Source organism: Gossypium hirsutum, chromosome A01 (genome assembly GCF_007990345.1).
Source record: "Gossypium hirsutum isolate 1008001.06 chromosome A01, Gossypium_hirsutum_v2.1, whole genome shotgun sequence".
In the NCBI taxonomy this organism is placed as follows: domain Eukaryota; kingdom Viridiplantae; phylum Streptophyta; class Magnoliopsida; order Malvales; family Malvaceae; genus Gossypium; species Gossypium hirsutum.
In genome coordinates, this window is record NC_053424.1 from 3,759,661 (window position 1) to 3,773,358 (window position 13,698).

Sequence of the window (13,698 nt, forward strand, 5' to 3'; positions counted from 1 at the left end):
TTTTACCTATATATTATATTAAATATTTTAAAAAATAATAATATAATAATTTTTTTAAACGAAAAAAAATTTAATATTAAAAAATTGTGTTGCGCCCGTCAAGTAGGCGCGACCCCAAAATTTATACCATTTTCGTAATTAATCTAGTTGACAACTCATTTTCGTGTATAATTTTTTTTTATAATATTGGGGTAAAAAACCTGTTTTATTTAAGTTCTTTAATAGGATCTAGCAAGACGGTACATTTTGACCACTACAATTCCTTTTATAATTGAAGTAAAATTGACTGTTTATTTAAAGAAAAAAATCTGTTTGATGCCAATTGTAGTTCAAACTTGTAGCAACAATCTCTGGTAATGGTTTTATAGGGAATTACATAAAAAATATAGTATAATTTGACCACCCAAATTTGGATATAGTTACGTATTTAATTATTATTCTTCATTTGTTAATTGAGTCTTACCTTGATTAGTATGAGTGTTGTTATCAATATAGGAAAACGTAGGTTTGAATGCCTGAAATACATTATCTTCCAATTTATAGATTGGAAAGGAGCTATGAATCAACATTATATCAAAAAAACCTCTAACTCAACTCGTAAATAATAAGTAACCTGTAAATCCTTGTCGTATTTCGAATTGATAATGTTTCATGCTATATTAAATAGTATCCATGATGGGATGAAAATTTGTACTATATTAACAAGAAGGATAGTTACATTGAGTTGAAACAAAATTAAGAAAAAAAAAGTACAAAGGAAAAGAGCTACCTAAAGATCACACAAGCCTTTTTGATACTACAAACTTTTTCCTAATCCTATTTTTTTATTTGAAGTATAAAAAAAATCTACTCAAAAGTGAAAAATAAAAAAAGAGATTAAGAAGCAGCAATTTTTTCAAAGTGAATGAGCCTATTATCTGCCAATCTGGAATTATAAGCAGATTTCTTGTACTCGAACCAAGTAAATTCTTTATATAAGCTTTGTTGATCACCTCTCATCAAAGATGGCAAAGGTGCTATTTTCTCACTCAATGGTGGTCCACCAAAATAAATCATTGATAGCCTTGATTTCACACTGTTGGTCACTACCCTATGTTTTACACTTTTAAACCTTCCATTGGTCATTACCTGCAAAAACAAACATCCGTTACAGAAAATTCAAGAACTGACCCAAAGTTTCAAATCTAAATAAAATGATGATCCCAAAAAGTTGATTTCCGTTTGTATTTTTAGGGTTTGGAAGCTCACAGCTAAACTGTATTGTGTAACCAAGAAAGGGAGAAAAAAGAAATTTATTTAAGTGGGGACTGTAATATGTAAGTGAGATATGACAGATATTCAAGTGATGAAAACAATTCAAAAAGAATATTCCAATTAGTTCTTTTTCTTGTAAAAAGAATCCATGAAATAGGGATTTCTTATTTTTCTAGCATGAGTTATGGAGGTAAAAATATTATGGAAGTTTGTATTAATCTTTAGAAATTAATTTTTAATAATAGGAATAGATGAAAATTTTAATGCAATCTAATTTTTTATTAATATTTTTAAGGTATTTTTATATTTACCATACCTGTAAGGAGTCACCAACATTGATGAAGAATGAGGTTTGGTCAGGTGGCACTGAAATCCAGCTTCCTTCTCTTAGAGAGATTTGAAGACCAGAAGTGTTGTTAGATCTCAACACTGAGATAATTTGTGGATCAGTGTGTTCACCAAATCCAATCACATCCCCATTGCCATTGCCATTACCACTCAAAGGTTGAACATTAGGGCATGGTGGGTAATGATTCACCCTGAAAACAGAGTCACTCTCTTCATCCATCAACAGCTTGCTCAACACATTCCTGGGTTGTATCTTCAACCCATCAGCCATCATTTCAAGTATCTCACACGCCATTTTCTTTACTGATTTCATATAATTATTCAAAGCCACCCTGAAAAAGAAAAACAATAAATAAAATTGAAACACCCCCCAAAAAACAAAAAGAATTCCCATTTCTTTTAGTGTTCTGTTTTACAGACCTCAAAGTTTGGAAGCTATGGAGACTGGGGTCTTGATTAGTAGTCAAAAGAAGATACTCAACCCAACCAACATCACCTTGTGTACCAATCCTTTTATGACCATAGCCATAAGGTTGAGTTTGTCCTGTTTTTTGTTTCTCACAAAGTGGTAAACTGAAGAACTTGGTAGCTTCGGATTCCAACACGGAAATGGATTCCATTGGAACCCCATGGTTGATCACCTTGAAGAACCCAAACTCTTCACAAGCTTTGATTATTTGGTGTTTTGAATCAGGTTTTGAGAGGTCTACAAGTGGGATTTGAGTGAACAATGTGGTTGGTTTGTTGTTTTTCAGGTAAGAAGAGAACTGTTCAATTGCTGGTTTTGACACCACCACCATTGTCAGTTGTTTATGTTATTCAATGTGGGGGTATGGATGGATATTGAGATTGATAAGAGGTTTGCAATGAAGGGTACATGAACAAAAGGCATTGGGTTTTGCTTGGCTATTTATAGGAATAGAGGAAGTGAGAGTTTTTGGAGATAAGCAACAAATGTTTTATATTTAATTAAAAATATTATTTTTATTTTTATTTTCTTTTAAAAAATAATAGATAAGATACATTGTTTTTTGACATTTATTTTTACTTCCTAACATGCTTAGGTCGGCCATACGGGCTTCACACGAAAAAAGCAGTCTAGTCAACACCAGTCACCTAATTTTATTACAAAATCCGATTTCGTTTAGTACATCTTATATTCCAATGTGATTGTTAATGTTATTTTGAGGTTTTTAGAGTTTTACAACGTTTTTAAATCGAATCGATAATGAAGTTGGTTAAGTTATGAGTTCGACAGTTTAATTAATTTAATTGATTTAATTAAAAATTTATTAAAAATTCAAGAAAAAGAACACCTGTTCAATCAATTTAATTATTGGTTCAACTAGTCTTTTAGCCAGTTGTTGATCTAACTGGTTCAAAACCCTTTTTTAAAATAATACCTCAGTTAATTTTCGGTCCAACTAGTTCAACCAGCTAGTTTAGTCCGGTTCAAACATCTTTGATTCTTACCATGTTTAGATTCTATTTAAGATTCTCTTGAAATAAGTTGAGATAAATTCTGATTATCAATCTAATCATGCTTTATAATAGATTGAATTATTTATGATTGTACTTATAGTCAAGGTTTTTAAAATTGGACAAATGGATGAACTAGTCAAACCATCAATTCAATTGGTTCGTCCTATTTAATTAAATAAATTATTAAAAAATCATAAAATGTAAAAAGATTAGTTCAAGTACTCGATTGAACTGATTCATATTAATTCCTCAACCAACTGGTTCAATACCCATTTCCCAATTAATACTCTAACCAACTCCCGATTTGACCTGTCATTCCAATCCAATCCAATCCAATCCAATCCAATTCAATTCAATTAATCTTTCTTTAACAAAATATTCCTTTTCAATTATTTATAATCAATATTTTAAATTCTTAAATTCTTCATTCACTTAAATTCTTTTATTAAAAAGAGTCAAATTCCATCTCAATCAACCACATATATGATATCAATTTGTTTCCTTTTAATTTCTTTTCTATATTAAAATATAATGATATTATTGTTGGTAGGTAAATTCATTGGACTTAAGTTATAGGTAAGGAGATAAGTTTATCTTGTATATTCTTTAATCTACTTTTTCAAAAATCATGGACTATAATGAAAACATTGCTACAATTTCACTTGTTTATTTTTAAAAAGTTGGAGGGTACAATTATATCAGGTTTGATTCTCCATAGGACCTACTTTGTATATAATTGTAAGGGTCTGGTTTGAGAGTATCTAAAGTTCATGGTGTTTGTAAAAACACCTTTAAAAATATAAATATAATTATATTTTAATTAAATTTAAATAAATATAAAATACAATAAAATTGTGGGACTTACTTGTTAATATGTTTTGATATTTTGATTTTAAGATTAAGTATAAAATATACCTAATTAATAAAAATATATTTTTAGTTTAATGATATGATCCTAAATTAATATATATATTTAAAAAATTTCACTGAACATAAAAATAAATGTCGATTGAGTCTTATCTAAGTCTCAATTAATATAGATATTTTTGACGAGATATTTTCTGATGAAAAGAGCTGGAAATTCACTTTTGCATATTTATTTTTCCAATAAAAAAATGGGAAATTATTCTTGAAATTCCATCGGAAAATAAATCTATTTTGATGTATATTATCTATGATATTTATATGATATTTCATTTTCATTTCCACTTTTAAATTTCAATTTGTTCATTAACAATTTTTTAAAAAAAAATTGTTTTCTTTTAAGTCATGAATTAATTATGTCGATATTTATTAAAAAAATTATCAATACTATTATGTCACGTGTTGCAAATCTAGTTCGAAAAGATAAACAAAATTCACATAATTTATCATTGTGGGGGCATGCAACTACAAGCGTCTAGGCCCTTCTAACTTTATTGCAAGGACATCCACATGAATATCGGTATAATGTTATATATAAGGTATTACATTTAATATTTTTTGTTTTCTTAAATACTATTATTTAAATAAACCCTGAAATTTAAAATTATTAACCAAAATATGATTACTGAGTTAGTATTATGCTTCATGGACCAAATTATAAAATAAATAATTTATTTTTATTAAGATTATATTAATAATTTAATTATTTTAAAATGAAAAAAAAAGAAGATTAATTCTAAGTCTAACTCTACTATGAAAACTGAAAAGTTGATTTCTCTATATTAATTTGTTAAAATTTAGTCATCATATTTTACAAAAAATTAAAAAATTAGTCCAGATAGATATCATTATTAAACATTTTTGTTAAATCACTAGAAATTTCCAATTCCATAATTAGAAAAAAAAACTTTATTTACCTATTCTCCATTAGAAAATTAGTACATATAAATAATGAAAATGTTTGCACTAAAGATTTAAATTTTCCCTTTAAAAACCTAATTTATAAAACCAAGTGATTCATTTATTCTTCTTGCACAAAATACACTCACAAAAATAATTTCTAAAGAACATAATAAATGCCGAAACTCACTCTTTATATAATTCTTATGCAAGTCTTGCATATAAAGTCTTTTTGGACTTGCTAACATTGAGATCAATCATAATGCAATTCCCCAAAGTAGCAACAAAAGTAGCATCAGGAATATGCTCATAAAGTCTAGGATATTTAGAGATATCCAAAATTAATTTTTCTTATCAATCGATTCAATATACTTAAATTGAAAAATCTAATTTACTCGATCCGATTTAATCTAATTTGCAATAATTTGTTGCTTCAAATAACTGATCTTAAATGGGCCAACACACTTCCAAAATATCATATAAGTTTATGGACCAAATGTTTTTGTTTCAAAAGATTATCAATTCAAAACAAAGCAAGTTATAAAACTTGAAAAGTGCCAAGTGCAGTTGTAACTGTTCTGCATCACTGCTCTCATAATTGCCTCGAAACACGTATTTTTATAAGAAACGTTGTGACCTTCAAAACTATCTGGCTTTCTATCTAGTATTTGGGGACGTAACGTTGCTATATGCTATTACAAACACTACTACTCTAGTGAAAAACGCCATAGAAAATCTATTTTGATGTATTAGCCATACAATTATAAAAGCATAATCAAACAATTACAAATTAATAGAATCAAATCAATATAAAACAAAATAGATTAAGGTTCAAAATATAATCAAACAAAACACACGTGATAATTGCGCATAATAAAATTCAAAACTCATGTATGACAATAATCCATGATAAAACTTGAATCTGGATAAATAATACCCAATGCCTAATCTCTTTTAATAATGTCAAGACATCATTGATAACATTTCATATATTTACATCATCGTGTATGTATAGACAGATAAATAAATAGAAAATATCTACAAACTATTTCTTTTTATTCTTGTATTCAACAACATCCATGTCATAATTAATAATTATTGATACTAATTCATCAGTCATTACAAATTAATAACTTGGCATCTCAAACGTTTAGTTCAATGACAATGTGGATATCTATCTTGAGTATGTGTAGCACTATCTATGTTTGGATGTCAGTTGACTGAAATATAGGTGAAGGTGAAAAAAATTACGTTGAGTTCTCCGATTAACATCAATTTAAAGTTTGATATCCAAACAATCCCTACGATCTAATTTGATTTCATAATTGCAGACGGTTTTATTTTTACTTCTTAAATTTTTATCATTTTGTTTCCAATATTTAATAAGAAATCTTCATATTAAAATGTCCAAATATATTTTCAATTAAGTCCACTAATAACCGTTGAGTCCAGTGGTAAAGTATTTTACATTTTTAAGGATAGAATGTAAGTTTAAATTTTAAAGATAACATTATTAAAGAAAAGTCACGAACTTCGAATATGAACTATAAAACAGATATCTAAATATTTGTAATACCATTCATTTAGAATATTTACAAAAACAAGCTTAATTAATAGCAATTCCTTTTTTGAGGAAGGAGGAACTTGTTACTTAAATAGATAATATTTATACTATTTTTTCTCGAAAAGTCAAAATAGAAACTTCCTTCACGCAAATGTATATACATTTGGTATTAAACCAAATATCTAGCTAATTGCTACCAAAAATAATTCTTGAATAATAAATTTAGAATGGGGAGGTTGATTTCGTGAAGAGAAATCTGCAAAGTTTCGTATGTTGAGAGGGAATAAATTCATTGAATGAAAGCATTTGATTGGTTGTTTGAAAAAGTGAATCATGCTTGACATAGTTGAACTCAAACATATGCTCTAACTCAAGTAGTAGCATTCTCACCCAAAAATGTCCTATAAACTTTAGAGTTAAGGTTTGAGTCTAAATATATGCAATACGATGATTTATTTTTTTAAAATTTCGATGAAATATTCTCACTTTATTAATTGCTTGAAAAATTAAAAAACAAAACTTCCACAAGAAATAATATCAAACCATTTTGTTTAAAGAGGAATAGTGTTTGTTTGACAATGGAATTTCAGCTTCTACAAAATAATTTAAGATCACATGGATACAGTTGGGAGATGGCATGTTAATGTTTCAAATTCATCTCCCTATACAAATTAATTCTAATTTGTTTAATCAAGTACATGTTGTATTTTTTAGGCAAATGTTTAATCAACGACTTTAACAGTCAATTTTGGTACACTATTCTTACTCCTATTATTAGTGCATCTCTATTATTATTAGTCCATGTCATTGAACCATGATATTGACAAATTAGGCAACACCAATGAAAGTAAGCTTCTAATCGACCAAGGTTTGTCCTTCAAAAAGTATTTATGTCTTAAAAAGAGTTCTCAAAAAAGCATGTTATTCTATTCTTTGAATATCATTATTCTCTTACTACCAAATCAATTGTTTTATATTATTTATAATTATAATCTATATAAAAAACACGAGTTTAAACGGACAAATATATTTTATTTTCAATCATATTACTAAAATCTCATTTAAAAATAATTATAATTTAATAGGAATTGTCATACTTATACATTTAAAAATAATTAGAATTAAGTTACAATTATTAGTTAAAAGGTTGTGCCGATGTAGAATAGAATTATCACTTAAATAGAATTCTAAGCATAACATATAGGAAAAAAATTGTGATAATTATAATTATATTTCTCAATTATTATTTTAAAAACTTTGACATAAAAAGTTGTGTTAATTTTGTTGATGTAAAATAGAGCTATTACTCGAATAGAATTTTAAACATTTTAATTATATTGTTTTGAGCAATGTATGTTACACTAATTACATAAATTAAAAATAAATTATATATTGAATATGTTAAAAAATGCTTTAATTATTATTTGAATTTTTTTTATTATAATTATATTAAAAATTCAAATAAAATATATTATTTTATGCTAATTTTTGTAATTAAAAATACAATAATTAAAAAATTAATTAAATATTAAATACATAAATTCACATATAACACGTGTGACATTAGAAGCTAGTATGCATATAAGTACGAGTTTAAAAAAACTTTTTAATTAAAAAAGATATCCTTTATTGTTAATTATATTACTAAATTGATATTAAAAATAATTTATTAATATTATTGTGATAATAATAGAAGTGATATTAATAAATATCATAATATATTAATGCGAAATTAATTAATTTGGTCAAATCTTTTAAAAGTAAAAAATAGCATAATATATTATTAATTAATAAAATTGTAAATTCATAAAATTATTGAATATAATTGGGTAAATTAAGAATATTTTTTAAAATATGATAATACTTAATTATATTAAAATAAATTTTTTTATAGTTAATAAAAATTAAATCTATAAATATGATTTTATTTTAAATATGATAATATTTATTTTATTGATAATATTTCTATTAAATCTTAATATAAAATTAATATATACATTTTATGTTTATATCAGATTAAATAATTATATCAATAATATTTTCATTGTTAGTGTAATAGTTATTATTAATTATTTATTTTTTAATTCATATTAAACTAGGCCTATTATTTTAGATTAATTTTTATTTAGATATTAGTTGATAAATATTGAAAAATAATATTTTCGATGATTTAATTTTGTTACACATGTTTGATAATCCACAATTAAAACAATTCGATAATTTTTTTTTACAAAAAAGTGTAAAAAATAATAAGTATATAAAAGTTACTTATCACTTAATGGAGAATATTTTCAATTAATTCTATTTTATTTATTTTTAATATTATATTATCCTATAAAAATTTTATGTTTAAAATTTGTTTTTTTTGTTTAGAATAAGATGAAATGCTTAAAAATTAAAGACAAAATGTAAAATATTTTTTTATAATTTAAACTCTATATTTATCAAACAATTTAATTATCATTCTTAATTAATTTTAAGAAATATATCAAACAAATTTTATAGCTTTAATTTTCAACACTTATTTTTTCAGCACTTAATATTTCAATTTATCAAATAACACATTAATTAGTGTTACAGTTGTATATCAATTAAAATTAATATTTAGCACTTTAAAATAACATCTAAAGAATTACTAAAAATATCACATTTTAGGGTTTTGTTTCCAACACCAAGAAAATGTATGATTTTCATTATTATTTTGTGTCGCTACCTACAATTTTCATTTACTGAATAACACATGTAATACCCATACTCAAACCGATTGCCGGGTCCGAACTATAAGATACTACATTCCCATTTAAACTTTAACTTATACTTTAAGTATTATTAACTGCAATAATAAAATAATAAAGACAAGAATTTGATACTGTCACTAAGTACATTAAAAAATTTCCAAGAATTTATGTCGTTAATAAAACTTTAATTTAGTATACAACAATATTACCTAGTAAACCTTAACCTATTAAAAATCACTTAATTTCATTTACAACAAAAACCTTGAGACTCCGCCTCTAGGTCTCTCCGCTGTATGCAAGTTACGACTAAGAAACAAAGTTTTCATTGCATAATGAACTCCGGCCTAGTCCCTTCTCGAACTCTTACAATTCCTAAGTTACATGCAAGTTACGACTAAGAAACAAAGTTTTCATTGCATAATGAACTCTGGCCTAGTCCCTTTTCGAACTCTTACAATTCCTAAGTACATGCTGTCGAAACCATCTTTGTAAAAATTTTAAATTTAAAAAACGGAAATGGAGTCGCCACCAATCCTTTTTTGTTTAGGTGTGATCGGATCACCTAGAAATTTGGTTATTTTAATAAAATATTTCTTTTTACTAAAACAAAAATTTTGGTCTAGTAAATATGAGAAAACGGGTTCGGGAGTCGATTACGTATGAGGAAGGATTAGCACCCTCATTACGCTCAAAATTGGTACCAAATCGATTAAATATTGTCCTTATGTCTGAAATTTAAAAATGTTTTTGAAATGTGGTTCCTTTTAATAACATTTGAATAACCCGAGTTGGTTGCCAAAATCTTCTTGTTTCGACATCCGAAAGTTTATAATTTGAAAATTACAAAAGGATGCCCAACTATTTGGTCCAATGAAAAACCGAAACCCAGCACAATAGGGCAGGATTCCTCGAATTTCCAAACATTGAACATTGCCTCACTTTAGAAAATACGAGAGAAATTCCGAAGGGATCTTCGATTGTTTAGAACAAATGAAAAAGCGCAACCCAGCACGATAGGGCACGATTCTCAAATCGCCAAACATCAAACATCCTTTGTTTTGAAAGGTTTTTAATAAACATGAGTGAAAACCTAAAAGAATATTCGATTGTTTTGAGCAAATGGGAAATCACAACCCAACACGTTAGGGCATGATTCCCGAATTGTCAAACGCCGAATATTGCCTTCGTTTTAAATGATTTTTAGAAGACATGCGTGAAATTTTGAAGGGATATTTGATTATTTTGAGCAAACGCGAAATTGCAACCCAACACGTTAGGGCTCTATTCCGCGAATTGCCAAATATCGAATCTCATCTTTGTTTTAAAGAATTTCTAAATGAATACTTATAAAACTAGCTTAAAACATATTAATGCATTTTTTGGAATGAGACGAAATTAATCATAAATTTGGATTTTATAAAACCACATTTCGAAAATTAAATGGAAAGTGATGAATGGGGTAATATGTACATATGAGATACCATACTTGATGAATGAGAATATTAATCAACTAGCAGAATAAACAATTAAATAATTAACCTAAATTATAACCTAATTCCAATCGCGTATGAACAATAATTGACATATCAACAAGATGAATACCATGCAATGATAATGTATATGCTACAATATAAAACAACCAACAAAATATATGCAAAACAAAATAGAATTTAAAAGTCAAAGTAGTATAAGACGATGTCGAAACAAAGATGATCTAATGAACCAATAATTTATACGACATGAACCAATAATTTATACGACATGCAAATTAATGAATTGGTGCATTTCAAATCTATTTATAAAATATATTATAAAATGAATGTTTTAATCGAATATCATACTAAAGCATTAAATAATATTGGTTTTAAAAATGAGGATTTATAGTGTAAAAAATTTTAAATATGTGTAAAAAAATAATAATAATAAAAAAGTATAATATGATATAATCTTTAAAAACATAATGACCTACAAATTATATGCATATATAAATAACTTTTAAAAAATAATTATTTGTAAAAACATAGAAATTCATGCATGCTTAAACTAATTTTATGACAAATTATATAATAGTGATTTGAGAGATATATTATGTAAGATTATACAATAAAGAGTGGGAGCAAATTTAAGAAATTATATACGCAAAATAATATAGGATTAGTAAAATGAGCCTTGTTATAATATCTATATATATATATCTATATATGCATATAGAAGAACACTTTAAACAGAAAAATTTAAAAGAAAATAAATAAATAAATATATATAGTTACATATGGGTGTATATATATATAATAATAATAATAATAATTTAAAAGATGTATTTCGTAGGATTATATAATAAAGTACAAAAATAAATTTAAGGAATCATATGACAAAAAATAATATGAGGTTGATAATAGTATATAAAAAGACTTTAATACAAAGTATATGTGTATACATAATAGCGTATATAAAACAGTTACATGAAACATACAAAATGTGAAAATGAAATTACAAAAAAGATTTACAATAAGAACGAAACAATTTCCTAAGTATTTTAAAATATGTAAATGAATAATTAAGGATAAAAGGCTACAACAAAATAAATAAATAAATAATGAAAGAAAGAAAGAAAACTTAATTGGAATTAAACTAAAATTGCAGGGACAATTTGAAAATAAAACAAGAATAATAAAGGGACCGATAATTAAAGCGCACGTATGTAGAGGGACCTAAACTGGAAATATACCGGCTCCCAAGGCGCAGCGTTTAAATGCGGGCCAAATTGTAAACGCACACAAATTGCAGAGATAATTTAAAAAAAACAATGAAATACATATATGGGCTGATTAAAGTACGGCACAAAAGGGAGGGATTTAACGTGCAAATAGTCCCTCACCATAAAAACATGCGGGTCATCGAGTTTGGAATTGAATCGGGTCGGGCTTTGATGTCAATGCGACACCGTTTGAGGTCCTATAAAATGGCTCAATCAGTAGATTAAGCCAGCCCCCAAACCCTAGCCTCTATTTTTACTCCCCTCAAACGAACCTTGACCCTCCATCTGCCATGCCAATCCACCGCAATGAATGGAGATCAGCCTGTTCGAGCCTCAAGGTGATTTTCTTTCCGCCTTACACTCTCCTCGGACCCCGATTTCAACGAAGCAGAGGAGATCTCACGGCGTATTCACGAGGTAAGGTTTCATTTCCTCTCTCTTTTATACAACCCAAAATGCGAAAGAACAAAAAGAAATTCCAGGAAGAATGAAACTAAGCCAAGAAGAAAAGGAAAAATCTCAGAAATTTTGAATCGGAATCACCTTCGAATGCTCGTTGCTTTTTTTGTATTTCAAAATGCATCGATTGTGCCTGTATAGCCTATTGTGCCTTTATGTTGCGTAAAAAACTCACCTAGGCTATTACATGGCCTTTATAGCCGAAAAGAAAGAAAAATCAAAAAATGAAAATGCTATTTTTCTTCTTCCCTATTCGCTGCTGCTCTGTGTGTCTTTTTCGCAGGTACGGAGTCCGCTGGCATCGTACGGAGGTGCGGGCGTGGCGTACGAGGGCTGTGCGCTGGTGCTGTTGGAGGCGTTGTCTGGCGCGATGTGGTTAGGCCGCTAGTGAGGGCTGCGGCGCAAGGAGACCCTTGCCTTAGGGTTTGCAAAAATTGGGCTCAGTTTCTGGGCTGTTTGGGGTATTGGGCTATGTCATTTTGTAAATGGACTTGTAATTTGGGTCTTGGATCATTGGGGTTAATTTGGTTTGATTTTGGATTGTAACTGGACAGAAAATGGACTATTGATATCTAGATTTTTATAATATTTATTGTTTTTATTTATCTTTTTGTTTTTATTCGGGCCGGGCAAATTTGGCCCACTACACATGCAATACATAATAACACAAATAAGTTCCAAAGAACTTATAATGAAGTGGTCAACTGATCCGCATTTGTAACAGGAGCGGTCAGGGAATCTACAACTCCCCGAATGCCATTTACCGCAATATCGACATTTCGTTCTATCTCGACGTTCATTCCCAACACTGGCGACCGAAGTAACTCGTGTACCCATAGGGGGTCGATCACGATCTCGTCTAAAAAAGCCCGAAGTGCCTCTAAACTGGCCCGCATCTTCCCGAAATCTCTTCGATGCCTGTTGAAGAGACCTTCCTGAGGATCTTTTACGAAACTCTCCAGTTCCCTCATCAACTCTTTGCTTTTCTTTTCTAAGCTCTTCGGCTTTACAAGCTCGTTCAACAAGTACCACGAACTCTCGTATTTCAAGAACGCCAACGAACATTTTTATATCTTCATTCAGCCCATCCTCGAAGCGTTTACACATAATAGCTTCGGACGAAACACATTCCCGAGCGTATTTGCTAAGTCTAACAAATTTTCGCTCGTAATCAGTAACCGACATGGAGCCTTGCTTAAGCTCAAGAAATTCCTTCCGTTTTTGATCAACAAACCTCTGACTGATATACTTTTTCCGAAACTCAGTTTGGA

The 13,698-nt window shown here is 28.0% G+C and overlaps 2 protein-coding genes across 2 annotated transcripts; one reads left to right on the forward strand and one right to left on the reverse strand.

Moving 5' to 3' along the window:
• Positions 1-678: 678 nt before the first annotated feature.
• Positions 679-2,494, reverse strand: LOC107899629 (gibberellin 2-beta-dioxygenase 1). The gene is made up of 3 exons (XM_016825396.2): positions 2,023-2,494; positions 1,571-1,934; positions 679-1,128 (listed from the first exon to the last, which is right to left on the reverse strand). The coding sequence occupies exons 1-3, from the start codon at positions 2,400-2,402 to the stop codon at positions 877-879; spliced, it is 996 nt and encodes a 331-aa protein (XP_016680885.1). The 5' UTR covers positions 2,403-2,494; the 3' UTR covers positions 679-876.
• A 9,374-nt stretch (positions 2,495-11,868) lies between these two features.
• On the forward strand, positions 11,869-13,032 carry LOC107899628 (uncharacterized). The gene is made up of 2 exons (XM_016825395.2): positions 11,869-12,385; positions 12,711-13,032. Exons 1-2 carry the CDS (start codon positions 12,259-12,261, stop codon positions 12,971-12,973), a joined length of 390 nt encoding a protein of 129 aa, XP_016680884.1. The 5' UTR covers positions 11,869-12,258; the 3' UTR covers positions 12,974-13,032.
• The last annotated feature ends 666 nt before the right edge of the window (positions 13,033-13,698 follow it).

Bases quoted from the DNA above. Each gene is read 5' to 3' on its own strand.
- LOC107899629 (XM_016825396.2), bottom strand. From the start codon at position 2,402: ATGGTGGTGGTGTCAAAACCAGCAATTGAACAGTTCTCTTCTTACCTG. The intron at 1,935-2,022 runs GTCTGTAAAACA...TTTCTTTTTCAG, and splicing joins CATAGCTTCCAAACTTTGAG to GGTGGCTTTGAATAATTATA. The intron at 1,129-1,570 runs GTATGGTAAATA...TTGTTTTTGCAG, and splicing joins ATGTTGGTGACTCCTTACAG to GTAATGACCAATGGAAGGTT.
- LOC107899628 (XM_016825395.2), top strand. From the start codon at position 12,259: ATGCCAATCCACCGCAATGAATGGAGATCAGCCTGTTCGAGCCTCAAG. The intron at 12,386-12,710 runs GTAAGGTTTCAT...TCTTTTTCGCAG, and splicing joins TCTCACGGCGTATTCACGAG to GTACGGAGTCCGCTGGCATC.